Raw genomic sequence first — 27,504 nt, 5'->3', positions numbered from 1 at the left:
GTGCCCGCGCCTCGCCTCCCTCTGAGGGGCAGCGGCAGCTTCCCGCCCTGCGCGGGGCGGGAGGGGCGGTGGGGGGAGCGTGAGGCGGCGGCGGCCCCACCCCGCCCGTCAGCGCCGGCCGCGCCATGTGCCGCGCTGCCCGCCGCCTGCTCGTCGCCGGCCCCGCACGGTGAGGGCGCCGGGCAACACCCCGCCGCCGCGCCGGAGGGGTGAGAGAAGGTACCGGGTGGGGCGAGGGGGGACTGAGCCGGCGGGCCGCGGCGGGAGCGGGGCTGGGAGCGGGGGTTTCTCCCTCGCTGCGACGGCTCTGGTGACCGGGGCAACCCGCTGCCAGGCAGGTCCCGCCGGCCGCCGGTAAACAACGGTGCTGGCAGCCCGGCGGGCGCGGGGAACACCCCGTTATCCGCAAAGGTCAGTTCCGGCCTTTGGGTTTGGTTGGGGCTGGCTTCGGGGGGGGGTTGTCCGTCTCCGGGAAGGCTGCCGTGAGCCCGGTTGCCCCTGGGGCGGGCGCTGCCCGGCGCGCGGGCGCCTGGTCCCTCGGCGGGCTGAGGGGACGCGCGGGACGGCGGCAGCTTCGCCGCGGGCTGGCGCGCCCCGATGGCGGGGTCGGTGTGACTGCTGGGGGGGGTCAGTCGGTCTGACTGCTGGCGGGAGCGGGGAACGTGTGGCACGGCAGAACGAGTAAGGGAGCGCAGTCAGACAGAAAACTCGCAATAACAGCTTGAAACGCATGTCTGCCCTGCAGGTGATAAAACCAAGCTCCTCGGTGGCGTGTTCTCTACACGTAACAATTTGGTTCGAGTACGTTTTAAACAAGATTTAAGTGGAATAATTCAAACTTCCACGTATATTTCTTTAAAAGCTCACAACTATCTTTTGAAGTTAACTGGAGAGGTAAAAAAGTGGGTAGGAATCGACTTTCTGTTTCAGGCTTTCTGATGGCTTGCTGGCCTGTACGTGCATATAACCTGTATGCTAGTGGTAAATATATTGCACGAAAAGATTGTCCTTGTCAAATGTCACATCGGTCCAGCCATTGTTTCCTTAGGCTTTTAAATGTTGAGAAGCAAGGTGATTTTTTTTTTTTTATAAAAGATGTGGGCATGGTGGCAGGAATTTTTGGAACTCGACAGTTGGACTGGGTATAGTACCTATGATAAAAACTGAGTTGGTGAAGTTTGGCTGCTTTGCTGTTACATGATCAGCAGTAGTCACCATATATATGGAATGAAAATTGTATTCTGTCCTTATCATAAACAACAGTCTTGGCTTCAATAATTTCTGCTTATGCTCCTAAGCTTTTTCATAGTGGACAGAATATAAAATTGTAGTAATTTTCTATTATTTGTGCAGCCATGGGATAGAGAAAACAAAACGATTCCTTTGCCTCCCTCTCTGTTTACAGAACTGTATCAGGTGTGGTAAACCTTGGAGTAAAAACTGAGATAGCAGGTGCCGGTGTTCCTGTCCCCTTTGGCTCTTTGTGCCCTGCAGATGAAGGGGAAATTGCCTATGTCATGTGGATGGTGATGCTAGCACAGATAGCTTATGCTTTTAGTGCAGGGGTATTTCTGAAGTTTCTTTTACCTAAAGAGCAACTGTAGAACTTACCTTCTTCCCCCTCACGCTTTTCTTCTCTTTTGGTGTTTTTTTTCCTTCGCCTAAAATTCCTTTGATATGCTACTTCTGCATCAAATAGCTGTGAGGCTGTTAATTTTGCTGTTTATATTTCTGGTGCATTTGCAAGTGGGTAACGAAATGTGGCGGTCCTTCTGCAATTTAGAATGTGATTCAAGGATGATTCCTGCTACTGTCACTGGAACTTAGTTGCATGATTGGGTTGACTTTTGTGTTGTGTTGCATGGTCCAAGAAGTACAGAGCTTGTGCAGAAGGTGTTTTTCAGAGTCATGAACTCCAAGGTTCTCTGGTCTAGTAATTTCAGATCCATTGCTTTAGATTGCTGAAAGAAAGTAATAGGCAACAACTGGGTTTAGGGCTTTTTAGATTGAATTCTGCTGGGCAGTTTTTTGGTATGGTGTGTTAAAGTTATACTTGGAAGTGTTGGGGGGGGGGAGGAGAAATTGCAGTGCAGCTTTTCATCCCTGTTGCTTGTAGAAATCTGTACTGAAGAGCTTGAGAATTATATTTTGTTTCTATGTTTATCAAGTTTTCAGGCTTTTTCTGCATTTTACTAACAAGTGTTTCTAGAGTTCAGTAAATGTAGGTTGTACTCCTTACCCCTATGCAAGGTCAAGCTGTATGTGCAAATATTTATGCAATTTCCTGGGTTATCATAAGATAAGTTGGCGTTTGAAGTGCTGTTGGGTACAGTCTAGTCTATCCTAAAAACAAATAAGGAAAAGTTGTTCTTTGTGAGCATTTTCATGAACCTTAGAGATTAAGATCTTTGGTACAAATGAGTTGACAGCACCCAGAAAAAGATCAAGTTTGTGTGAGGTTAAAAAAAAACCAAAACCCCAGAAAATCCAGCTGGCTCGGAGGTTGTCGCTACCCAGCTTTCAGGAGCAATGCTTTAGGAAGCGGCTGGCTAGCACGGTATGCCAGTCAGCAGAAACTACTTGGCTGAAAAAGGCCGCGTAGCTGCCGTCACTATTCTTTGTTAAAGCAATCAGCGTTTCGCGTAAAGAAAGGAGTCACAGAGACTAGATTAATGAGCTCAGTGCACTGCATAAAAATACACTGGATAAATGAGCCGCTATATAATCTAGGTCCGCTGGCATGCATCAGTAACATGCAGACTGCACGTAGTCTGATCACTAACATAGTTACTGTAACTACGGTGATTATCAGGACTTGTATCAATCAAACTTAATAGGGGGCTGCTGGAAAAACAACAGGAATGGACATCAGCAAACCCAGCTGAGTAATTTCTGGTTCAAGGCTTTTTAGGTATTCTAAAAGATGGGGAGAAGTGAATTCCTTTTGAGCATCAAAAGGAGCGTGGCCAGCAGGTCGAGGCGGGTGATTCTGTTCCGCTGCTCCATGCCGGTGAGACCCCACCTGGAGCGCTGTGTCCAGCTGTGGGGACCCCAGCACAGGAAAGGCACAGAGCTGTGGGAGCAGGTCCAGAGAAGGGCCACAACAGTGATCAGAGGGCTGGAACACCTCTCCTGTGGGGAAAGGGTGAGAGAGCTGGGGCTGTTCATGTTGGAGAAGAGAAGGCCCTGGGGAGACCTTACTGTGGCCCTTCAGTACTTAAAGGGGGCCTATAAGAAAGGTGGAGACAGAGTTTTTTGTAGGGTCTGTGGCAGTAGGCCGAAGGGAAGAAAATGTTTTTTTAATGAGGGTGATGAAAGATTGGACCAGGTTGCCCAGAGAGGTGATAGATGCCCCATCCCTGGAAACATTCAAGGTCAGGCTGGATGGGGCTCTAAGCAACCGAGGTATTGAAGATGTTCCTGCTCATTGCAGGAGGTTGGACTAGATGAGTCCGTTAAAGATTCTTTCCAACCCAAACTGTTTTATGATTCTGTAGGCAGCCCCACAGATACAATACAAAGCTAATTGTGCCCTCCTGGGGATCTAAAGGCCTCTGGAATACCTGACTGGTTAAAAGAAGCTTACTTAGGAGAAAGGGTCGGAGCCATTTGTCAGGTTGCAGCCTTAAAACAAACACAGAGAGAGATCCCACAAGAGGGTTTTTGAAGGAGGTGGCTTCCAAACATTCCACGGGATGGTTGTTCAGGGAGAGGGTGTGTAATAGACTCTTCTGTAATTATTTTTTTTTTCTCTCCAGAGCTTTTTTTCTAAGTAACAATATTATTTCATGAAAGAATATTGAGGTTATTAAAGAATATCAGAGGTCCTAAGGAGAGCAGAACCAGATCTCAGCCAAAGCTTTGTCTGCAAAGAGGACCAGTTCATCGCAGACTGGTTTTAAAGTGAGTACAATTCTCATTGTCAACATCACTTTGTATGTAACTTAACTGATGCACAAATATGTACTGTATTTGCAGAGAGTGAGAGAAGGCAGAGATATATGTAGCTTGGTAAGTGAAATGTGAAACAGGAGAAAGCCATCTTACAAAGTTCTGGAACCAGAACTGTCTGTGTGAAGAAAAGAGATTAGATATTTGAATGAATGCTAAGCACTTCCAGAAATATGGTAGTTAAATATTTAAGTGCATGTAAAGGCCAGAGTAGGAGCAGGATTTGGAACAACAAATGTTTATGCTTCAGAGTATAAACAAACCTCTTACTTGGGATAAGTGGAAATTTTCTCCAGTGGCTGAAACTCTCAGTGCCAGACATTGTTCTTGTTAAAAGTTCTTTGTATGAAGCCTCTTATTCTGATTGTTTTCTGATATTGTGAAATAGTTTACCAGAGAAGGTACACATTTTCTTTTTTAAATTTTCCCCCGTTTGCTGTTTCAGAATATAGGTAAGGACATACGTTTGTGGCATTGTTTTGGGAACATGGTTTGGATTTTTTGAAGTGTTTTTGTGCCTAATAGCCTTTTCAAAATTCCGTGATGCTCTTAACTCAATTTCTTACTCAGTAGATACTTAAAAACTAGCTGGAGGTACTAGAAACAGTGTTCTCGCCAACTTTGATGCAGCCAGTGACAGTTCAAATTGTCTAGCTCTAATGTTTTTTACGGGTTGAGTGAATGAATTGCCAGAAAAGCTTGGGAGATCTGGAATTCTCTGGACTGTTCATGGGGTTTCAGCTGCTTAATTCAGTTTAATTTAAATGTATTATTCAAAATTAAATTTGCCTCTAGGCTTGGACTGTGGCAAATGTACAGATGGCTCTGTGACTTCATTTAGCTTTGCCTTTTTTGGCTCAGTGGTCATTAGTAGTCTAGCTGTGGAGATGATAAGAAAATTCAAATGATTCATACTTGTGAGGGTATCGTTTTGTAAACAAAGATAAATGTGTTTATTCTTATCTTTATGGATAGGTCACGACTTAAAAGCTAGGGGGTTGAGTTGAACAAAAAGTCCAGAGATGAGCTGTAATTCAGAACCTCCTGCTTTTGTGAATGTCTCATATCCTTTCTGCTTGTCCACTACAAGTCACAACAAATGTGAAAATTGTTTGGAGACAGTTGGCTGTGGGGTTTTGTACCATACATGGCATTTTATGAAAAGCCAGTTCCTCCACATGTATTTAATCCTGTGCCTTGTGAGGAATATGAGTTAAAAGACTGTAAACAAAGACCAAGACAGAAAAAAAGAAAAAAGAAGCTACTGTGTTCTGACATGATTTTAGATTGTCAGTGTGCTTTCAAGGGGGAAGCGTGCATTCTATTCAAGTGACGTGTAGAGAAAACCTGTTCTTTGTCTTGGCATGTATTAAAGCTCTATTTTTATTTGGCACAATTAATGTATTTTAAGGTAGCATTTCCCCCGCTGAGACTTACACAAGTGCTGAAAAAATTGTTTTGCCTCTGCAGGTTAGTGTTGAGTGTGGTTCCTCTATTCCACCATCCCATTTTACAGCACAGGTTACCAGTTTTAGAAAGAAGAAACATCTATCTTTGCCTTATCTTTGAACATCTGTGTTTTGTGGAGTCAAAGCAGTTTGAAAGTTATTCCTCCATTCTTTTTGTACTCTGGATTGTGTACTTTTATTAACTTTAAAATGCTTAAGACATTGTATATACTTTTTTTTTTCTTACAAGAGCATTTTCTGTGTCCTACTTAATTTCCTGTTTTTATCTTATACCCCAGTGATTGGGTCAGGTAAGCTGTTGTGTAGTTCTAGGTGTGTTCACGTTTTGTCCAGAAATAAGTTGGAAGTACTCATTTTGAAAGACCTGAGCCTAAAACTCTTTTGGCAGCAATACAAAACGCCTCCTTTTTTGCGTTTTCTCCTACATCCCATCTGCTTCTCACACCCTGTGTCCTTTGCATCACCTAACTTTGTATTGGCTTCTAACACTAGGTGTTAGACTAATCTTGCTTCAAGTGCCACTTGTGGCATACCATATATACAGGATCATAGGCGAATGTTTTGGCTGATTGAAACCTCAGCACCTAAGTCTTATTAGGTAGTATAACTAGTCCAGGACTAGTCTAGGACCAGACTTGTCTAGGTCATCTGTATCCTGTCTTACCTTTCTTTCCATGTGGGCTTAGCCCAACTTCTTATGACTGAAAAATAGTAACTGTTACTTGTGCTGGACCAGCGCTGCATAATGGTGTCAACCCGAGGTCTCCTGTAGACCACCTAGGGCATGTGTGTTGTAAGTTTATTTGAGGTTCAAATGTAATCATCTTAAATAATTTGGTAACAGTGCTGAGGACCCCATGATAGCAAGTTGACTTCAAGCCCTCAGGGAGAAGCAATGCAAGAAAACCAGACGCTGACGTACCTTAAATAGATGTCCCTTCCCAAGAGCTGCAGATCTCTTAAAGTAATGCATTCCTGTATTGTATAGTATAGTGTACTGGTTATTAGTCGTCTTTCGTCTTCACCGGGGATGAGTAAGCAAAAGGTTGGAAGCAACTACGTTATTTCTTCTTAATCTGTTACTTCATCTCTGAACTCTTTAAATCTATAGTCAGAGTTTTGACTTGTTCTCTATCTTAAAATTTCTCTCCTGATGCTTGGTGAGAGCAGTGTGGCGTTCGTTTCCATTGCACACATTTCTGAACTTGTTTTCATGTTACTAGGTGTAACTGGAGCAAACCTGCGTAATGGCTGCAAGGACTGTTTGTGAACAGCTGTTCTGCGTTGGCAGTCTGAACCAGGGCAACCATTTCTACACTGAATAATGGCCATGTGCTCTGCATTTGTATGTTATTTGCAGAATTCAGATTGAATACTGGCAGTTGAGAACACAAATATGTAATGGAATAAGGTGCTATTGAACAAGATAACAGATATAAATGGTGTCTGGTTTGTATTTGTGACCTACAGCCTGGCAGTATCAATGTGGTGGGTGAGGGGTGGCTAGATTTCAGATAACTGTCCTCTCACTGATTGCTGTATTTGCTACCTGCGCTTCTAAATTGTCTCAACTTTGTCTCTTCTAGGAAAAACAAAATGAAGGAACTAGTGGCAAACAGTACAACCAATATATCTCAAGCCAGGAAAGCTGTGGAGCAATTAAAAATGGAAGCATACATGGATAGGATGAAGGTAAACTAACTTAGACATACTGTTGATATTTTGAATTCACTCACTAGTTTGTGGTACAGCCTTCCTTTAATATTGCAGGAAGACTCAGTCAGCTGAAATAAAAAATAATATTTGTGTCGAGCTATGAAACAATATTCAGTACTGTGAATTAGTTATGTACTAACTGCTTGGTTTGATTGAAGTGGTTTCTGAAGACTGGCTTCTGGTCTTCTTCTGTATTGAGTGCTTTTTACGTCTGTCAAAAGCGATATTTTGTGAAATATTTAAAATCAGCTGGCAGATGCACAGGTGCTCTTCTTTGTCACCTGTAGCTTGAATATAAGCGTAGCTCAGGTTTCTCAGTTCTTTGAGAACTGGAATAAGTCTTTAAGTATTGCAGTGCTTTTGAGTAACGATAAGCTGAGCTCAATTGCTTTGCTTTGTTTTGTTTTAGCACAGATGTCATTGCACAGAAGACATGTATAGTTGTGATGTTCAGTTATGATTCTTCACACTTGGTAGCCTGTTGTATGTGGAGATTTAGTTTTATCATGCCTTTAATGTATGTAGATTATGTAGATTAAATGTTTTAACTAAAGACACTATTAAACGTAGGTTTTCAACATTTTTAACCAGAAAAGCCTGTGGATTATTCTTGCCCATCATTCTGCATTCCACTAGGCTAAAATTTTGTGAATAAATCAAGCACTAAAAACTAGTAGTGCCATAGAAAGTTTTAAGAAAGCAGTGCTCATCTCTTTTGTGCGTGCTCTCTCTCTATACCTCTGAAAATAAGGAATAATTATTTGGATGAAAAACCCAGCCTCTGCAAGTAAGAAGAGTTTAGAGATGGAAAGATTAGAATAAAAGGAATGGATTTAAATATCAGGTTTTCTGCAAACAACTGTAACTGAGTTGTTACAAACTATAACTGAGGTTACAAACTCACTAACACAATTTAGAAATGTTGTACATTAAATTCTTCATGTGATCTTAATCAAGTCTGTTTGTCCATCCATCCAGCGTGCTGAAATTCTGTATGTAGTCAGCATGGAGACAATAGTATATAATTACAATTTTAAAATGGTATCAGATCATAAACTCACTAATTAGAAAGATAGTATTTTATAATTCAGAAATGTTAGTGCAATTCACATGAGCATTGCTTATATGAAAGCAGACATTTCAGTTGCTCCATTTTGTCGCAGTTTTTAGCAAGGTCTTGTAAGACCATTGAATTTGCAAAACTATAGTTTCTGTCTTGTGTAGTATCTTGACAAATTAATCACATAATAGATGCCTGTTCACAGGAACAGGTATTTATATTTCCTTCAGTAAGGGAAGGTCGGCCTCTTCAGTGTTCAGTGGGGTTAGTCCCCTGATTCAGGTCACATTGCAGCTGCACAAACAGCAGAACTGGCAAGAAGGAACGGGTGCGCGTGAGTGGCAGAGGGAAGGGTTGGGAAAACATGGCCCAATTTATTAGAAGTTGAAATTGCTGATACTTAGTAGATTGTCTTAAACTTGGTTTTATATAATCAGTGGTAACATTCACATACCACATCATTAGCTCATTTATGCAGATAGCTTCATTAGTTAGATGTATAACATTCTTAATTACATATGTAAGAGAGACATAGGTTCTTTTTATAGTTAGTTTAATTAAAAAGAACGCAGTTATTAGCAAGCGTGGCAGGCCTAAAAAACAAGATAGCTTGGAAGTGCAATTATTTCACCTCTCAGAACAGCTTGGGACCAAAAAGGCACCAAAGAAAATCTGATGTGTTTCAGTAGTCTGAGGGTTCCTGTGCTAACATAAACCAAAGACAATTTGCAAAATGTTTATGTCTTGATTTCTAGAATTTCTTTGAACAAGTATATGAGGGATTGTGAGAAGAGGTCGGTTGGCTTTTTATTCCCTCAAGATCTGCTTTGCTTTTTGATGTTGAAACAGTTAAGTGTGTGTTTCCATATAGCCAAATTTTACCAAGAGACTTCCCAGTGGTTTCAACAGGAGACTTTGAGTTCTCAGATCATAACTGTAAAGGAAGAGAGATGAACTTACTTCCTTTTTTTGTGGTGTTTTGCATCCACTTAAACTAGTTAGACATTTAACAAAAGATCAGGGCTTTCCAAATAATTTAATTAAACACTGTTTTGCAAGTAGCTATAGCCAAATGGTTATTCCCATAGTAGACAAGACCATGTTGTAAACATTAAAAAGGTGCCTGTGTTATTGACTAGGGAAATCAGAATTTCCAGCTCATTTTTCTACTACAGAAGCACTTTGTTTTCCATGCACAGGAGCTGCTGTAACCAGCAAGACTTGGGTCTGCTCAATTAAAATCTTTTAGTTACAACTATGTTGATGGTTGCCCATTCCCCACTGTGTTCTGAATTTTCCAACTGATGTAAAATTGAAAATCGAGTCCTATAACCAGTCAGAGCAGCAAGCAGCACAGTGTTTTGAGGTTCCACAAAGGTAATTCACTGTTGAGATGTGAAAGAAACAGAACAATTTAGAAGGGGAGGATGACGTTATTGGTGTATTGATCAGTGCTTGGAAAGGAGTATTACTGTAGTAGGTTTTTGTGAACTGTAAGAATCCCAGAAGGATTGTAAATTGAACCTGCCTACTTCCCTGCAGAAGGAACGGTTAGAATTAAAATGGAGGAGTAGGAAGGAGGAGGTGCAGGTTCCAAGCTAGAAAATATTAAATGAAATCAGATGAACAGTGGCCTCATGACTAGTAGAATAATGCATCTTCTGAAGACGCTAGGAGTAAAGTTGAGAAAGCAAAGATAATATTGTTGCTTTACTAGAGTTGTCCCCAGAATAAAGCACTATTTAATCTTCTCTTTGCAAGCAGAAAAGGAGTGCTCTGACATTTAAGAATTTTGGTGTATCAGTTATTATTCCATTTTCTTTTTTCTTAAGGAGGTGGAAAATATTCCTAACTGGTTCTGAATAGTGTTGGGAGATAAGTGGTGGGATTGCCAATAAATGTGCGTGAATCTCTTTGTTTTAGATGTAAAGGATAAGCAGAGTGGGTGTCATGGCAAGGATGGTAATTAGTCACAATCCGTGACAAGACAGATGACATAGTAATTGCAGCATTTTGCCCCGTCATTGAAGCTTGTAATTATTAGTGCAGCTAACAGGATTATATTCTAACTTTGGCTGTTTTTATCACCTCTGTTATTCTGAAATACAATGGTAAAATTCCACAGTCCTCCTGAGAATTCTTGAAAGCATCAGGGTTGAGTGTTTTGTTGTGGTTTTTTTTCTTCTGGTAATTTGACAAACCAGGTTTATTTTTCATTGTACAGAATCATAAGAGTTGTATAAAATGTGAGGTCAGCGTGATACATACTCCATCCCCTCTGTCTATGTACTTTAGAAGATTAAAAAAAACGAAATGTTAACTTTCTACTAGAATTAATCAATCAAACTGGAGTCTGATTTTTTTCTTTAGCCACTTCTGCAATATGTGTAAGTTACTTTGAATCTGGAGACCAAGCTGTATCGCGTAGGAGAGCTGAAATTGTCAATGTGTTAGCTTCATTTGAATATTCAAATTACATGTGTTTATTTTAATTCTTAGTAAGAGTTATTCTGAAACTGTCCAGCAGCATTCAGCTATAAATAACCCTAAGGGTGAGTAAAAGCTACGATAGAGTGGCCTTCATTTAACATCCTCCATGTCACAAACAGGATGATCAGCACATTATTTTGCATAGTAACAAACCACAGTATTGGCCATTAGGCAATCTCTACGTGCTGACATATGCTAAAGCAGCTGTCTCTGCTGTAGCCTTAATGCAATGCTCAATGCAGAGGTCTTCCCCCACTGTTGTTCTGAATAATGACACTGAGCAGGAAACTTGCTGGAGGCAACATCGTATTTTGCTCTTTTTTTGGCTACAGTTCTGACTTTGCCAACACTGCTCACAGCCACAGGAACCAATGTTTTCATCGCTCCTGGAATGTGGTCAGCTATTGTAACTCCCATTAGTGAGTGGTCATTACTGCACCGTGCAAGCCTAAGGTAGTCCACTTTTAGTGAAGAAATGGCCATAATTCACTTTTATAACTAATGTAATCCTGGTAGGAGGATTTCTCCTCCCCAAAGCTTTTATTTTTTTAAAGGATGAAAATACACGGCCTAGTACAGGTTTAGTTTGTGACAGCGTGCTGAAATGTGATCGTGTTCCTCAGTTCCTTGTTGCAGGTTTGTTTTCTACTAAATTGTACTATGGCTTGTCTGAGAGCAAACTAATTTGTGATTTAAGCACTGTGATGTTGAAGAAAGTGCTGGCTGTGCTTCATGGCATTCCTACCAGCATTAGAGGACAAGTTAGGTGTAAAAATGTATGTTGTGCTTTTGCTAGTGAAAATCCTTTTTATTGTTATGTGATGGCAAAGCACAGTAATATGTAGAGAAACCTATAGGAAAATTTTACTCAATGGGTTTATCCCTTCTGAGAATGATGATTCAAGTTGTACTTCTCTTCCATCAGATGAAGAGCAGTATACTCGGGCTGATGTTGCTTAGCCATATGTAGAGCAAAGAAGACAGTTATGGGAAGGTCGGTCTGTTGAAGTCCAGTGTTGGTTCTCTGCTCTTGTAGGGTCAGTCTACTCAAAAAATTTGGTGGTTTCATGAATAAAATAACTTATTCATTGGGTTGATAATTGGAAGATGAAATGTGCTGGGCGTCATTAATAAACCCTGTCTCGGTGCCCCAGAGAATCAGACTAGCTCTCCATTCGGCTTTATGGCAGTAACGTTTATGATGACACAGCACTGAAAATGTCATTGAGCTATTTGTGGGCACCTGTGGCTCTGAGTTTAGCTTGCTCTGTTTGAATGCAGGAGTTCAGGACCAGCTGTTAAATTAATTGGAGCATAGAACTGCCTGAATTTGACAAGCAGCTGAGCTTGAAGGATGATAGAAAAGTGAAAACGTGTATGTTAAACAAATTTTGAGTGTACTAGTGATTGTCATTACTTGAAAGTACTTCTCCAAAATGCTGTGGTGGTTCATTCCTCCTAACATTACTGGAAACATGCTAACCTCCTCTTCAGTGGGTGCATTCTATACTAGTTCATACTCTGCTGAGGTACAAACATAGGTCATTAGCAAAGAAAAGTATGCTTTCTGTCTTTTGATCTCTTTTGGGCTTGATAGGAATTTCATAGTCCATCTACATTGTGTCTTTCTTTGGAGAATCTGCTTTTTAAAAATTCACAAGTAAATTTAAATGAAAATTGGGAATATGATAGGATTCCTAAGTTTTCTGTTCATTACGGTTCTTCCTCTATTCTAGACATGCCTTCACACCCTAAGCCTCATTATTCTGTCATTGCTTAGCAAGTAGCTAACTGACATATTTCCGAAAAGAATTACAATCCTTTCTTTGTACTTTGAAGTCATTTTCCAACATTTTTGTTTGACCTGCTTCTCTTCTGAGAAGCACTGGTCCTTCTGAATATCAGTGCTCGTTTGCTCAGTTTAGCGCTTGGTCTCCTGCTTTGCGCTGGTCCAGCAATCTATTGTTCACCATAGTGTCTGCCCACCCTTTTGTCTTACAGGCCAGTTCAATGGCAGACTAATTTTAAGTGAACTAAACATCTTTGCTTCCTCTAGGTACTTTATGGGTTTGAGCATTCTACAAAGGCATATTTTTAGAAATAAAGTCAGTTATTTTCTTCCAGAAGTTAATTTAAATTTCATAATTTGAATCCTACTACAGGCTGTACTCATGCCAAAGCAAGCAGGCTGTGGGGAAGGTAAAGGTAACAGTGATGACACACCTGCTAGAAAAATAGCAGAAATCCGATTTGTTTTTCCTCTTCACTATAGTTGTGCAAACATGCCAATTTCAGTGTTTGACTTGGGAGAAGGTGTCATGCTGGTCAGAGAAAAGGCTTTTTTTGTAAAGACTTCCTGTCTTAATTTTCTCAGCTATCATAATATTGGAAACACAATAACTAAACAAAGCAAAGAGATACAGATAGTGGTAAATACCTTGCTAACTGAGCAGAAAAAAACTATTTCATATATACATTCTAAATTCTTGGGGAAAAAAAAAAGTCACAGTGGCCTAATGTTACCAATATTCTTATGGCACAAAGCTGCAAAGATTACAAGGCTTCAGCTACAACTGAAATGTTTTAATATTCCATTTTTTATTTCGTGCAAAATATGTTGTATGCCAATGCACTGTTATATTCTGCAGGACTTTCCAGTAAGTGTAAACCAACATTCTGAATTTAAAGACTTTAGAATTGTTCATTTTAGAAGTATAAAAATAGTAAGACAAAAAATACTGAAGTAATGCTTAAGTTTAATGCTGTGAATAAGGTGCTACTTAGACTAGTACCTTCCGCTTAGTAAGTTATTCTGACTTGATTGAAAGAGCAATATTTAGCTTAAATGAGAGCTATGACACATGATGATGAAGTGTTTCTCCCAGTTTGTCATTTCTTTTAATCCCATGGTCATGTGCCTAAAGAACATTTTTTGTTTGTTTTGCATCCAGAGCAGCAAAGGGTAGAGAGGCAGCCTGTGGAAAACCTTACAATCATGGGAAGAAAGACTGGGAATAGGAGTTGAAGCAGGCGGCCTCTACAGAAACACACGCTTCAAGGAGAATCCCTATTGCTTATGGGCCATCAGCATATACATGTTTTAATGAGTACATGCTCCTGACCTTCCTTCTGATGGAGAGCAACAACTGAACACAAATCATATAAATTGATACCATCTCATGTCACTATGTTAGATAAAATGTATTTAAGGATTACTAGGCCTAGTAAGAGCAAATTCAGAGTTGTGGTCCGTAGTAATTTAAAGGACAAACCAATCGACTCCTAAATTATGATAGCCTCCGTTATCATATGATATATGAAGAATATTTCTGCAATGCGGATTGGTTCAGAATTAAGTGTTACAGTAGTTCTCTCTTTTCTTCTATTAGGTATCCAAGGCTGCAGCAGATTTATTGGCATATTGCGATGCTCATATTGGAGAAGATCCCCTTATTATTCCAGTGCCTGCATCTGAAAATCCCTTTAGGGAGAAGAAACTCTTTTGTACTATCCTTTGAGTCAGTTTTCAATTAAAAATGCCTTCTACTGATATTTGGTATCAGTATTGCATGCTTTTAGTTTTAGCTTTTTTTTCCCTTCAGATATCAATATTTAGCTTATAATTACAATATTTTTAGGAGGTAGTACATTTTCTGGTAAAATTTTTTTCAAAAAATTCAAGGTAATCCTTATCTTTTGGACCAATGTACAACCTTAATTTCAGTTCTTCATAAAGACTCTTTTGGTTTTAATGGAGGCATTGAGTACGGTATCAAGTGGTAGATATCTTTGCTAGTCATAGATTTTTCTGAGACCTAAATGAGTCATACCATTTATTTAAGCTATTTTTAACATTCTTATTTTTCTTCGGTAGGTGAATTTAATTCATTTGCCTTTACAAATCTATATCTAAAAAGAGTAGTGTGACCTTTCGTGAAGTAGCACTATTTAGGAAAAAATCCCAGTGATTTATGATGTTTGGAATGATTAGTCTTACAAAGTAAGTGGTGTTTATAAATATGTTTTCTGAAGACTGTAATAAACGACTACAAAAACAACCTTAGTAAAGCAACATTGTAACTACAGGAAAAATGAAGATGTATAGTTGCACACCGGGATTGCATCAATAAAACCGTAGAAAAACATGGCTGCTTGCATCTTCTTTTGGATGATAATGATTTAAATTAGTTTAGAAAGGAAACTGAACTGTAATATATCCGCTGTTCCTGAGGGTCTTAGTGGAGGGTGTAAATCTGCCCTGATCACTACAGGGAGGGGGGATAGCATTTTCTAAGCAGCGTTTGGTGCTTTTGTCGATGAGAGCAAGACTTTACAGGGAGGGAGAGTAAAGGTAAATGAACGTTTTTCTAGAGTCCGCAGCGAGACCACTGTGCTATTAAGTTTGTAGATTTTGCAGCCACAGCTTAATCATGAGATAAGTTATCAGCAAGTAATTTCTGGAGGTTCTGGGAGGTTTTTTGGTTTGACTGTTTAAAATGCAGTGAGAGGAGAAGAGTGAGGTATGGAATATGTCTGATCTGTTGTCTTCAATAAGTAAAATTAAGCTCAATCAAGGCATCTGGTGGAAACAACTGTTACATGATAGGCTTTTTCCTTTTTTTTTTTTTTAATTCTCCTCCTTAAAAAAAAAAAAAGTGAAAGCTCCTCTCTGGTCTGGTACATTAGGAGAGTTCTGTCGCTGCAGTGGTTTGTATGTACAGTGGGTCAGTGTCCTGGAAGCATCGCTCCTTGGAAAAAATGCCTGTGAAGTCGGCCCCGTGTGTAAGGCGGGAGATGGTTTCGGTGGAAAACTGCACTAGGCTGGGTGAAAGGAGGCTCTGAACAGCCACCCGTAATGCAGCATGTGTCCTCTGTGCAAACTCCTGTTTCATTAGCATCTTAAATACCTGCAAGGCAAAGACTAGCTGAGCAACTGATGGCCCTAGGATATACTAAAATGCTGAATTTAGATGCTAAAAAAGGGCATTTTTAAATAATAATAAATAAGAAACTGCATTTAGCCTGATGTGCACATACCTGCTCCAGCTTATTTCTAGCAGTTTCTGTTAATGTTTGTTGTACTGTTCTGTGCGGTGGCAATACAAGATGTCTGCATTCAACAGCTTTTGTTTTCTTTGCCAATCGACTTGGATAATGTGCTGCACCCAACTGCTTTCAGCTACCAGTCGAGTCACATGGGACAGGTGGCTTTGGGCTGTGGATCTGCTGCCGGCCAGATCATTTAACACGTGTGTCTAACAGAGAACTTCGATGTTAATTTAGTTCTTGTGATGTTATTCTGAAAAAAAAGGACATTCCTTCTAACCAACAGGCTTTTGGGACATCTTTCATTTAAAGGTTTCGGTTTTAACTTGGCAGCTGAAGACACCAGTAGTCTAGTAGGCGCAGAGCTGCTTCACAGTACCGATTCTGAAAAACATTCAGATGTCTTGAACAGCTCTTGTCTGGGCTAGGTTTGTCCTTGGTTCCTGTTTCAAAGTTTTCAGGTTAAGATTCCCATTCCTAACTTTCAACAAGAATATTTCTTAATGTGTTCAGATTTATTTTGAGGGCGGAGAAATAGGCTTTAGCTAACAGAGTAGCTATTTTATTGACAGTGAAATAAAAATGGCCTTCTGAAAATATTTGTTAAAAAGGAGCAACAAAATGCTTAATAAGGATCTTTAGGGAATCCTTCCTACACTGTACATGATTTGGTAACTGCTCCGATCACCATGGCAACATTTTCATTTGTCCTTCCGCATGTATGGCTTTAACTGGAACAGCATGAGAGGGGAATATAGGGCATACGGCTTTATTCTCAAAGGCTTTGTAACAACTTGCGTTTGTGGCTCATCATTAACGTTCCAGTCTAAAATAACAAAATTGCCACAGCTTATTACAGTATTGCAAACAGCTTGCTTTCTGTTTCCAATTAGCTTTAGCATCTGAGGTCTTGAGATTGAAACATTTCACAGTAGTTTTGAGCACGGCTAGTGACAAGAGCTGCCTTTACAAAAATCCAGTAGTATTATTCAGGAGAGGGGAATGTAATTGTTTCAAATGTAAGTTTTTTCTCCAAAATTTTTCTTCAAGTAGTTGTGAACATGTTGGACTTTTAGAGTTTTCATAGCTGGTTTCCATGTTTGTGGTTTCTTTCATCAGGTAAAAAATTTTGTATCTGTGGTTTCATGCGTCTAATTTTAAAAAAGGAAACACATGGACTGCCATAAATTGTGTATTTATTTTAGCAGATGTCTGTAATGGAACTGAAGAGGTTAAACCATGGAAACATAACTCCTTAGTGGAAAACAGGACAGCTTTCTCTGATATCATTGGGCCTCATTTACCAGTTCCTTGAATGAATATATACTACTGGTAAATTACTAATTTGAAGGGGCTGGGGCACACACACCTGGAATATCAGCGGTTCAAAAGAATTGTAACAGCTTTGGATCGCATAAAAATATATGACTTAATAATTGAGAACACCATCGAAATACTGACTCTCTGAAGAGAATGGCATCATCTGTCTTTTTTGATGCCAGCTTGATCCACAAATCAACATTTAAAAGAATGCCTTTTCCTCCAATCCCTCCAAACCATGAAATGACTTTGTCACTATTATATTTTTTGCTGCTTTGACCTTTGAGGTGGTTAAGTTAATCTGCTATTTATAGTTAAATTTCATGCTCAAACTCTACACAAAAATACCTGGAAGTTCTTGGATATTTTTCTAAAAATAAAAACATATTCTATCATGAAGTTTAGCATGATTTTTAAAAAAAGATGCCTTCCAAAATGTGGCTTTGTTTAAAAGTAAGGTTTCCTGTAGGCTGAAGCAACGAGTTGTTATTTTCCTCAAACAGTCTGATGTGATTCCCACTCCAATGAGAACAAGACCAGGCCTGTTACCACCCTAGTGTTGTTCTCTCTCTCTGTTTTATTTCATATGCCATTAGGCTTGTCGCTTTGTGTTTCAGGCCCTGAAAATAATGCAGGCTCCCTGTTAACAGTGTGAGTTGGGGCTGTCACCTGACGGAATGAGAACTTTGGAACAGAAGCTGGATTCAAGGAGTTTTTGACACGTTATTGGCGATCCTTTCTTCATACCCTAGTGCTTGCTGCTGTGATGAAATGAGACTTCCCAAGGGTAGATTAATGGTAAATTATAACGTGTCAGTAGCACTTGTGGAGCTGGCTGTTTTGCATTCCTCAGATTAATCTCCTTGGTTTACCTTGAATTTAAAATGTTGTCATTTCAATGCTAAAAACTGTTTCCCTCTATTACATACCCAATTCCCCTTTTTTGCTTCCTACACCATGTATTAGATTAGTAGCAGGGTGCTTGGCTGGTGCTGATTGGCAAGATTTTTAGTCTAGCCTCTACAAAATCATGGTTGAAGGAAGGGAGAAAAATGGAAGTTGAAATTAAGCTATTCTAGGTCACACCATAGATTAAAATAAACACAAGCTTTGCTGTCGGTGATACAAGGGTAAACACAGGAGGTGTTGCCAACTGATTCGGAAGGATATCATTGACAAAGCATTTTTGCAGTGACTTGCATTAGGATCAGCTCCAGCGGAAGGAAAGAACAGTTTAATAACAACGTTCTGTACACGTGCATATGAAAACCTGGAACTTTAATATAGCAGTCATTCATCCAGTTGAATTTCTGATTTCAAAAGAGTAACAAAAGATGTACTTTGGGAGGACCCAATTATATAGTTTTTCCTATTTCTTAATTGCATAGGAGTAAAAATCTGTATACATAATTCTCCTAGAAAATGCTGTAGTTACGGATTTCCTTTGGGTCTGCATCAGAATCTGGATTTGTTTCTTCAAGGAGACGAAAGAAAACTTGGGGGAGAAGTTGTTCCTAAGAAATAGAGGTTTCTTGTACTGAAAACTTAGACTACTTAGTCATTAGACCGACTAAAATAGTACTGCAATGAATGAAAAATAGTGGGCACAATTACCAGAATACGTGCTATATAAAATGTTACAGGCATCTGCATATTTAATCTTTAGGAAGAATGATATTTGGAATAAACATTGTACATTAGCATCTAGTTGAATTCAGCTTTATGGCACTATTAAATTAAGTACAGCCATAAATACTAGAACTCGTGTGGGATCAACTTTTCTGTCTGTTAGAGGAAGATGTACATCTGAGTTTGTCAAGTACGTTTACACCACTCACACTTTGTGAACAAAACAAAACCCTAAAATAGGGTCTTTTCTTTCCCAAATTCCAAGTGGAAATTGCACAGGATCGTCTGTTACTGCCACCTACTGATAAAGTGATAAACAGCCGACTGAAACAGAAAAAACCGCCAGCGTCAACTAGAAATGACCTCAAAGGAGGACTTTAAATTAATGCACATGCTCTCAGAAAGAGAGAGCCAGCGCTTCTGTTTTGGTGGTCCGTACAGTGTAAGGCATCGCCTGTCGCTGTGGTGCTGCCGGGGCATGGTTCAACCTCACGCTTCAGTTCCAGGCTGCTCAGTTTAGGAAAAGACAAAAGTCAAATACGTGATTTGGTTAAATAGGTCAGGTGTCCAGCTAAAAAGCACTTGAAAAGTTGTGGAAATCTTTGAGTGCATCCATTGGAGTTGCTTTGTACTCCTTTCTTGAATTTTGTTTTCCAGTTTCACATGTAACTCCGCTGCCTGCTCCTCATCGCCGCTGTGCCACCACTTAGGCTTTTGCCTTTCGCTCCCCTGAGCAGGTGATCGGACTGCAGGCAGCTGGCAGGCCTGGCTCTAGGCCAAGCGGGTCCCCAGCGCAGTGAGCACTAACCATCTCTCCTTTTTGCCTTCCTCTTCGCAGAGCCGTGCAACAGATTTTGCGTGACTGACTGCTGCACTATTCCTTCACATTCAAACTTTGCTCCTGGCTGCTGGGTTTTTTTTTCCAGTTACTGGAGGATAGTCCAAATACTTCCTCGCACCCCGTGGGATAAGTAAGCAGCCAGAACAGAGCTTACACTTAGAATAGCATTTTATGGAAAATGCACTAGGCATGGCGTAAGAATGTGTTCCGAAAGACCACCCGTTCCACAAAATCTATTTGTTGCGTAGCATCTCACGTTGTGCCTTTGAACTTCAGGCTGCATACCTGAGCCTTTCATTCTTTCTATAGCGTGCTCTAAAGAGATGCACAATTTTTTTCAGTGAAAGGAAGGAATGAGCCAAACTTTGTAGAAAAGAACCACTGTGACTTTTTAAAAACCTTTCAAGCAGCAGTGACTTTAAAGATCTTTACAGTGTAGCAGCCTCTCTCTGGCAAGTGTGGCTCACCTGACTTTCGGCTGTAAATTATCCTTAACTTTCTTGTTGCAAAGACTGTTCACTTCCATGGTTCTTGTACCGATTCTTGTCTGACAGGTTTCCCCCAGAGAGCACACCAGCTTTTATCCTACTCACCTGAACACAACACATGGATTTCCAATATATGTATGTCTGCAGTGCTGATATGAATGTATTAGTCATATCCTTAAAAGATCAAATGAAAAAACTTCAGATGCTAAGATTCTCATGAAAAAATACCTCGACAGAAGCATTGAGAACATAAAGAATGTTAAATAGCCTTTCTGAGGTCTGGCCTTCTTTCTCAGACAGCACTTGCATGTTTTGTTCTGGGAATTTGTTTCAGACTCTGGAAAATAACTATGGAGAGCAGGTCTGAGATATCTATTTGTGAGAAATTACAAGGCAGTAAAAGTGATTATATTTCTTTACAGTTCTGCCCATACCAGCTAAACAAATACGTGCAGCAAGGATGCGAGCACATCTGAGGATATTTAAACAGAATCTGAATAAATGCAAAAAATACATTAAAAGAGCATTGAAGAAGCTAAGTTAAGTGCTCATTTAAGAAATGTCAGAGTTAAATTTGCTTATGCATCTTCCATTTGCCTTTCTCATTTTTATGCAGCACTGTTCCAGATTGCCATTGCAGGAATTCCCACAAGGCACAGTATAGGCAACGCTCAGTTAATGAGCAGTTACTCAATACTATTTTGGTGCCTTTATTGATTGTGTAGCCCCAGGCCTGATTTACTCACAAATTCTACTTTCAGTGTAGAACTATTCCCTGAAGAGCTTCTCTGTGGTGCTCATCACAGATTGCTTCACAAAGTAGCTCCACAGTATCCTGGAGGAATGTGAGGGTGGAACTATTCCCATCTTAACAGCGAAAAGCTGAGGCACAGCCTGCACACAAAGGGTGAGATTGTCAGTACCTGCCTCTTCAGAGTAGTTAGCTCTTTCAATGTGTCAAGCAGTGTTCCCATTTGCTCAAGCTTCAGCTATGAATCTTCAGCTCTACAAACTGGAGGGACTTTTGCAAGTCAAACACCCAGAAACTAAGCAGAAAAAAAGCGATGTGTAATGTTTAGTTTCGTCATTTTCCTGGTATCACACGGAGGCAATGCCAGGACCCAGCTCCCCTAAGCAGCAACAACCCATAGCCTTGTCACACTATCTCATGGCCCCACCTCATCCACTGCACATCTTCTGCAACAAATGAAGCAGCCAGCTGGTGCGTTCTCCAGCAGAACACGTCCATCCTAAAGCAGGGTAAGCACCGTGAGGAGAAAATAGCACCGAGTCATGTAAAATTTTTTAAAATTAAATACTATCTACCCAGTGATAGATAATAATGAGATGATAAATAATGTGCAGCCGATCTGCTTTGTAATCCCCTCAACTGCTTAACTCTTTACCCAGGCATGTGATTAAAAAGCATTTTTGCTGTTGTAGGTCTCAGCAGGACTTCTATAAACCTTACTCTTTTCTGTACCCACACCCTGAAGTCTTTGTGCCACTTGTTATAAATAGCAGCATACTGGCTGCACGTGAATGAGCTCACCGCACCAGGCTCTTTGCCACATTGTTGGGATTATGGTGTTCCACATCTCTGCAAGACATTCCTCTGTTTGCTCTCCAAAACATGCCTGTCGAGATGTAGCTGCTACCATACAGGTGGTTTTAAGTCCACTTCTGGTTTTGATTGTCATGAACTTGTGAAGGAGTCAACTACAGCTGTGAAATTTATTATTGCTGTATTGGTATGTCTGGATAACCGTGATGTCCTGCAAGCCTATTTTGTATGGCAGTTTTCAGGTCTTGTGCAGGTTAGGCTGGGTCTGATTAAAAAAAACAAACAAAACAATCTGGCTGAACATCACCTTCTTTCCGGAAGATGACAAGGATATTCTAATTTAGCCCTCTCTAGAATAAGGGGTGGTGACTTGGTCATCCACCAGGATGTGCAAGTGACCACTTTGTGAGCAGACATGAAACTTGAAGCTCCACCTTTGTGCAAAGGAAAGTGAGCTGAGGAAAGCTGGGCTATCTTTGTCTGCCTACAGTCTCAGAGCTGTTCTGGTTGCTAGTTCTTGCAATGCCAGTGAAAGGAAGACCCTACAGAATATTCTTGGACCTTTGAGAAGTCAGTCTAAACTGTGGCTTCTGCCAAAAATCTAGGCCATGTGCCAAAACTATTAAGACTTCTGGACAGAAAACATGAAGGAAGAAGAGCAAGTTACAAAACCATTTTGCAAAGCCTGTGCTCCGAAGAGTCATAAGGATGCAAAAACTTCATTTTTTTTTTAAAAAAAAAGGTCAGCAAAATAATAGGAAAATAATTGTAAACAAAACGAGCATTTTTTTTCTTAATGTTCTTAGTTAACTTCTTTAACTGGAAGTTAATTTGGAAAAATTAACAAGAAAAATTATGGAGAAGATTATACTGGCTACTGTTGAAAGGCATTTAAAAAGTAATGCAATCATCAGAACAGTCGACGTGGGTTCACAAAAGGAAAGTCGTGTTTAACTAATCTGATATCCTGTGATAGGGCCACCCACCTAATGGGTGAAGGGAAGGCGGTGGATGTAGTTTTTCTGGATTTTAATAAGGCTTTTGATACTGTGCCCTATAGAATCCTTCCAGACAAGTTGTCCCGCTGCAGGATGTGGTGGTTCACGGTGCGCTGGGTGAAGAACTGGCTGAAGAGCAGAGCTCAAAGGGTTGTAGTGAATGGGGCTACCTCTGGCTGGTGACCGGCCACCGGTGGTGTTCCTCAGGGCTCAGTTCTGGGGCCAGCCCTGCTCAGTGTATTTATCAGCGACCTGGATGCGGGAGCTGAACGCACCGTTAGCCAGTTTGCTGGTGATACTAAACTGGGAGGTGCTGCTGACTCTCTTGAGGGACAGGAGGCCTTGCAGAAGGGTCCGGACAGACTGGAGCACTGGGCTGTGACTAACGGGATGAAAGGTAACCAGTCGTGGTGCCGGATTCTGCCCCTCCGACGGCGTAACGCCGGGCACAGGTATGAACTGGGCGAGGAGCGGCTGGGAGCAGCCCAGCAGAAGGGCCCTGGGGTGCTGGGCGGCAGCGGGCTCAGCGTGAGCCGGTGCCAGGAGGGCAGCCCGCGCCCCGGGGGGCACAGCACGGCTGGGGGCAGGGGGCATTGCCCCACCGCCTCCCGCCCCGCTGAAGCCTCGCCTGGGGCGCTGCGAGCGGTTCTGGGCCGCGCAACTGAAGAAGGACGTGAAAGTCCTTGAGCGTGCCCAGGGGAGGAGAGCAAAGCCGGTGCAGGGGCTGGAAGGCACGTCCTGCGGGGAGCGGCCGGGCACTTGGGGCTTGTCTGGCTGGGGGCGAAGGAGGCTGAGGGGCGACCTCACTGCTCCCACGGCTCCCCGAGGAGGGGCTGGAGAGGGGGGTGCGGAGCTCTCCTCCCTGGTACCCAGCGACAGGACGCGTGGGAACGGTTCAAAGCTGCACCAGGGGAGGTTCGGAGTGGACATCAGGACGTTTGTGTACCGCGAGGGTGGTCAAACACTGGAACGGGCTTCCTAGCGAGGAGGTCGATGCCCCAAGCCTGTCAGCGTTTAAGAGGCATTTGCACGATGCCCTTAACAACCTGCTGTAACTTGGTCAGCTCTGAATGGGTCAGGCAGTTGGACCAGGTGATCGTTGTAGGTCCCTTCCAACTGAAATAGTCTATGCTATTCTACTCGTATTTTATCCTAACTTTTCAGAAATTATTATTTTAGCCAGAATTTACCAAACATTGCGATGTGAAGCAGGTTGTTGTTGCTGCAACCCTCAGCCCAAAGAACTGAAGTGTGGAATAGCTTCAAGAGAGTACATTCTTCAACTGGAAAGCACTGGGCAGCCTTACAAAAAAAAAATAAAAATAAAATTACAGTGCAACTTATGACACCCCATAATTCTCCAGGCTCAGAGCTTCTTACAGATCCCAGCTACAGGCTAGTTTATGATCAACTGGTGTGACGGGGTTGCAAGATTAAGTTCCATTGCAACCATGCCCTGAAGTGTTTAACCCATGATGGCCAGAGCCAAACCAGTGCGGTTTCTGTGAGGGAAATGCTGCCGCCCTGACCTTTTTAGTTCCTTGAATCTCTTAATAAAGGAGAACGTAAAGTAGGATCGGTAGTCATACCGTATCTGGATTTTTTTCCAAGTGACTAGTAAGTCTCCCTTAAGAGACCATTAAGGAAGACGGCCATGGGCAAAATCTTGTTAGATTCTTGCCTCCGTCCAGTGTACAAACGCGCAGAGGCCTCGTGCCACGCTGGCTGCATGGCATGCCACATGCTGCCCAAAGCTTTCTAACAGCATCTCTCTTCATGCCTGTCCATCATGGTCCTTAGAGCTGGCTGGTCACGTACCGTTGACTTTTCTTTGCTGCTGCTAATGATAGGAGCTGGCAGGCCTGTCAGCAAGACAGCCTGTTTTCCAGAGATCAGCTTTTGCAGGATCCCTTTGTCTATCCTCAGGAGATCCCAGCGACTTTGACAGCATTAATAGCCCAAGATGTGGAGTCTGAGAACTCCTCTGCATCTGCACTTCATCAGATCAGAAAACCGAAAGAGGAGGCAGGGAGACATCTCTTCTGTTTGGGAAAATAAGCAAAATATATTTATTCTAAAGATCCTAAGGAAGGTAAGGAAAGATTGATAATTCCTCAGTACAGATAGTGAATCTGTTTAGGTTATGAACACTGAGGGGAAAAAAAAAAAAAAAGACGACATACTCTTGGGATCAAATTTACAAGCTTTCAAACTCTAATCCTTCATACCCTGGTCTGTAATCACTTTTCATATGTTTCCTTTAGATAACTGAAGGCACAATGATTATGTGAAATGTAATAGATCAGTATTACTGCAAGGTGTAGAGGAAGTTAAGCCCCAAGCCCCTAAAATGGAACCTCTCACCAGTCCTTCCTCTGCTTCAGACGGAGCACAGAGAGATCAATAAAACACACAACTCCCTGGGGATGAACTCTGCTAAAATACATGGCGCTCTGCCCTGCTTCTTGCTCTTCTTAGCTGCTGCTGCTAGCGTCCTAAAAAAATCCCAGTCACTCACTTGGGGCAACAATTAGGCAAACAAACATGAAAAAACAATGTTATGGGCTGGCTGGCTGTGGTACATAACTACAGCTCTGGTATCCATCATGTCTTCTGTGTCAGACAGGAGATGCTTATCCAGAGACGTTACGCAAATTTAACAGAAGCATCTTAGTTTGCAAGCAGCCTGGGGGCTAAAACTTCTGTCTCTTCTGTCTCCAGCTCTTGTGCCCAACACAGAATCAGAGAGTCAAGTAGGCTGGAAAAGACTTAAGATCGTCGAGTCCAACTGTAAGCCCAACGCTGCCAAGTCCGCCCCTAAACCATGTGCCCAGGCGCCACGTCTGTGTTGTGCCGGTACTATACTTCATGTGTCAGAGGTACCACCCGAGTCTGTAATGTCAGAAGAGTAAATATGCTCAGAAAGCACAGAATGAAAATGGTGTATTTTTGAATAAATGATACCTAGAATGAGCATAACTAAAATCAAAATGTTCTGTCTTGCAGGAAAACAATTTAACATCATCTAGAAGTTATATTCCAATTCCATTTTCTTTTTATAGTATATACATTCACTATTCTTAGATTTCTGGAAAAATCTCATTTTTATACGGGCCAAGACTTTTTAAAAAGCATGTGTAAAACATGGTGCCTTGAATCCATGTTTAGACATTGATATCAGCTTGCTTCTCCCATATACCAGTCCTCATAAAAGCCCTCAAGAATGCAAACTGAAACTACTTTGCTAATGGAAACTCTGAAAATTGGGTTAGTGGTTGTGTCTGGTCATCTCATGATTTATACACAGGTGCACGCTTCCAGAGTCATACACAACATGAGAAGCAGCGCTGCTTGCACCTTCTACAGGCGCTTTAAAAATCTTGCAGATAATGCGATAGAAAATGGAGCAGGAAAGGCCAGTCCTCTACAACTAAACTGTATTTTTAACCATTTCCTACATAAATAACAAAAATGCATATATATATATATATGTATATAAATGTAAATATATAATCCTTTTGACCAGGCTACCATTTCTGTAATGTGGAGAAAGAGATTTCTCCTGTTTTGTACATTATATAGTCCTTTATCCTTGAGCATGGTAGGTAATATACCATATCTACATATATATATATATATATATATATATAGGTAATATGCCATATAGAAAGCAAGATATTAAGGAATTGGTCCTCTGTTTTTGTCTACAAGGAAGTAATTGCTCACAGACATATTTATAAGATCGATCCCCATCAATTCACCTGGCCTGGGGTAAGGGCTGGGTAGAGAACCTAACACCTTGACTACAAGGAATATAGGCAAATATAGAGTAATATTAGCAGTTGTACCAGTTTTTATTTCTGCAGCTCAACCTGCTGAAAGGCAAGTCAAATGTCAATAGTGATTTTAATAATAAATAACATTTTTTGTGTAAATGTTTCCCCTAGTACTACTACTTGCTGACAAGTACACACTCTGTTGCATATTAAATATGCCTAGGTATGCAAACAAACTGAACTGATGTATTTCCAACATATTTTCCTATTGCTGTTCAATATATAAAGGTTAAAGTCATGAGTTTGCTTTCTAATATCCCACTCCAGTTGATGAAAGATGAATCTTAATGAAGCTGTTTGAAAGGACTTTTAAGCATTTTCCAAACCCTTTTCATGGCTTGGGGATTTCAAAAAAGAACAGATTTTAGTCTTGTTTTTGCACAAACTCAATTCCTTCTTTCAATTATACTTCATATGTATCAGGTCCTATTACAAAAATCATGCATTTCTGACAGAATAGCATCAATAACCATTCATTTAAGCCTTATGGCTATTGCACACAAACTTCTACTTTACACATTAATTTCTGAGAAGGCCCTGCTTTTTTATCCACATCACTTCTTCAGGTACGTTCACCCTGCAGGAAGGAGTCCAAGGCAACATTTCTCTTTGCTACCTGTGTTCAGAGGGACCAGAGACAAGTAACTTTTCAAGATGCTGACAATCTCACGCTCTCCTCCATCCAGGCCTCTCCCGGCGGCAGGGTGTTTGCAGATGGCAGCCCCCTGGGTGGATCAGGCGTCGATACCCAGCTTCGCGCCGCGGTGGCTGTAGGTGAGACACGATGCTGAGCTTGGATTGTGAACGTCTCATAGCGCGCTTCTGCGACGACCAGGATGCTGCCGTCGATTCGTGTGACCCAGCTGCAGTTAAAGACACTTTGATTGCCTGAAGTCCCCGTCCCCCCCCCTCCCCTGGAATTTCAAATACCATGTTCCTGGCTGGAATAAAATACCTCAGGAGCACTGGCAGTGCCGCTGCGGGGCTTAGCCGAGGCGAAGCAGTCTCCTTGTTACTGGATTAGTACAGGGTTGTTCTGAAACGCTGTTTCGTGACTTGGGAATGACTTTTCAGAAGGGGCAGCCGGTAGACAACC

General features: G+C 41.3%; 1 protein-coding gene and 1 long non-coding RNA gene across 5 annotated transcripts; one reads left to right on the top strand and one right to left on the bottom strand.

The window, feature by feature from the left end:
* On the top strand, positions 1 to 14,831 carry GNG4 (G protein subunit gamma 4). 4 transcript variants are annotated; one of them, XM_080388942.1, is made up of 4 exons: positions 6 to 169; positions 3,759 to 3,903; positions 7,007 to 7,112; positions 14,076 to 14,831. In XM_080388942.1, exons 3-4 carry the CDS (start codon positions 7,017 to 7,019, stop codon positions 14,202 to 14,204), a joined length of 225 nt encoding a protein of 74 aa, XP_080245068.1. In that variant the 5' UTR covers positions 6 to 169; positions 3,759 to 3,903; positions 7,007 to 7,016; the 3' UTR covers positions 14,205 to 14,831. The 4 variants fall into 4 exon arrangements, with proteins under 4 accessions (XP_080245070.1, XP_080245068.1, XP_080245067.1 ...); XM_080388941.1 differs by having other exon boundaries at positions 6 to 219; XM_080388943.1 differs by lacking the exon at positions 6 to 169 and adding an exon at positions 261 to 411.
* On the bottom strand, positions 14,613 to 27,504 carry LOC308064439. The gene is made up of 2 exons (XR_013928381.1): positions 27,364 to 27,504; positions 14,613 to 27,271 (listed from the first exon to the last, which is right to left on the bottom strand). It is a non-coding gene; the product is annotated as an uncharacterized lncRNA (long non-coding RNA).

The sequence above is a fragment of the Falco punctatus genome, assembly GCF_963210335.1.
Source record: "Falco punctatus genome assembly, chromosome: 5".
NCBI classification, from domain to species: domain Eukaryota; kingdom Metazoa; phylum Chordata; class Aves; order Falconiformes; family Falconidae; genus Falco; species Falco punctatus.
Note: the sequence above shows the minus strand (reverse complement) of the source record. Positions and strands in the feature narration are given on the sequence as shown.

What these genes read in the sequence shown, in the direction of transcription:
- GNG4 (XM_080388944.1), top strand. Translation starts at nt 7,017, where the DNA reads ATGAAGGAACTAGTGGCAAACAGTACAACCAATATATCTCAAGCCAGG. An exon ending in CATACATGGATAGGATGAAG is followed by an intron (nt 7,113 to 14,075) that starts GTAAACTAACTT and finishes TTCTTCTATTAG; the next exon opens with GTATCCAAGGCTGCAGCAGA.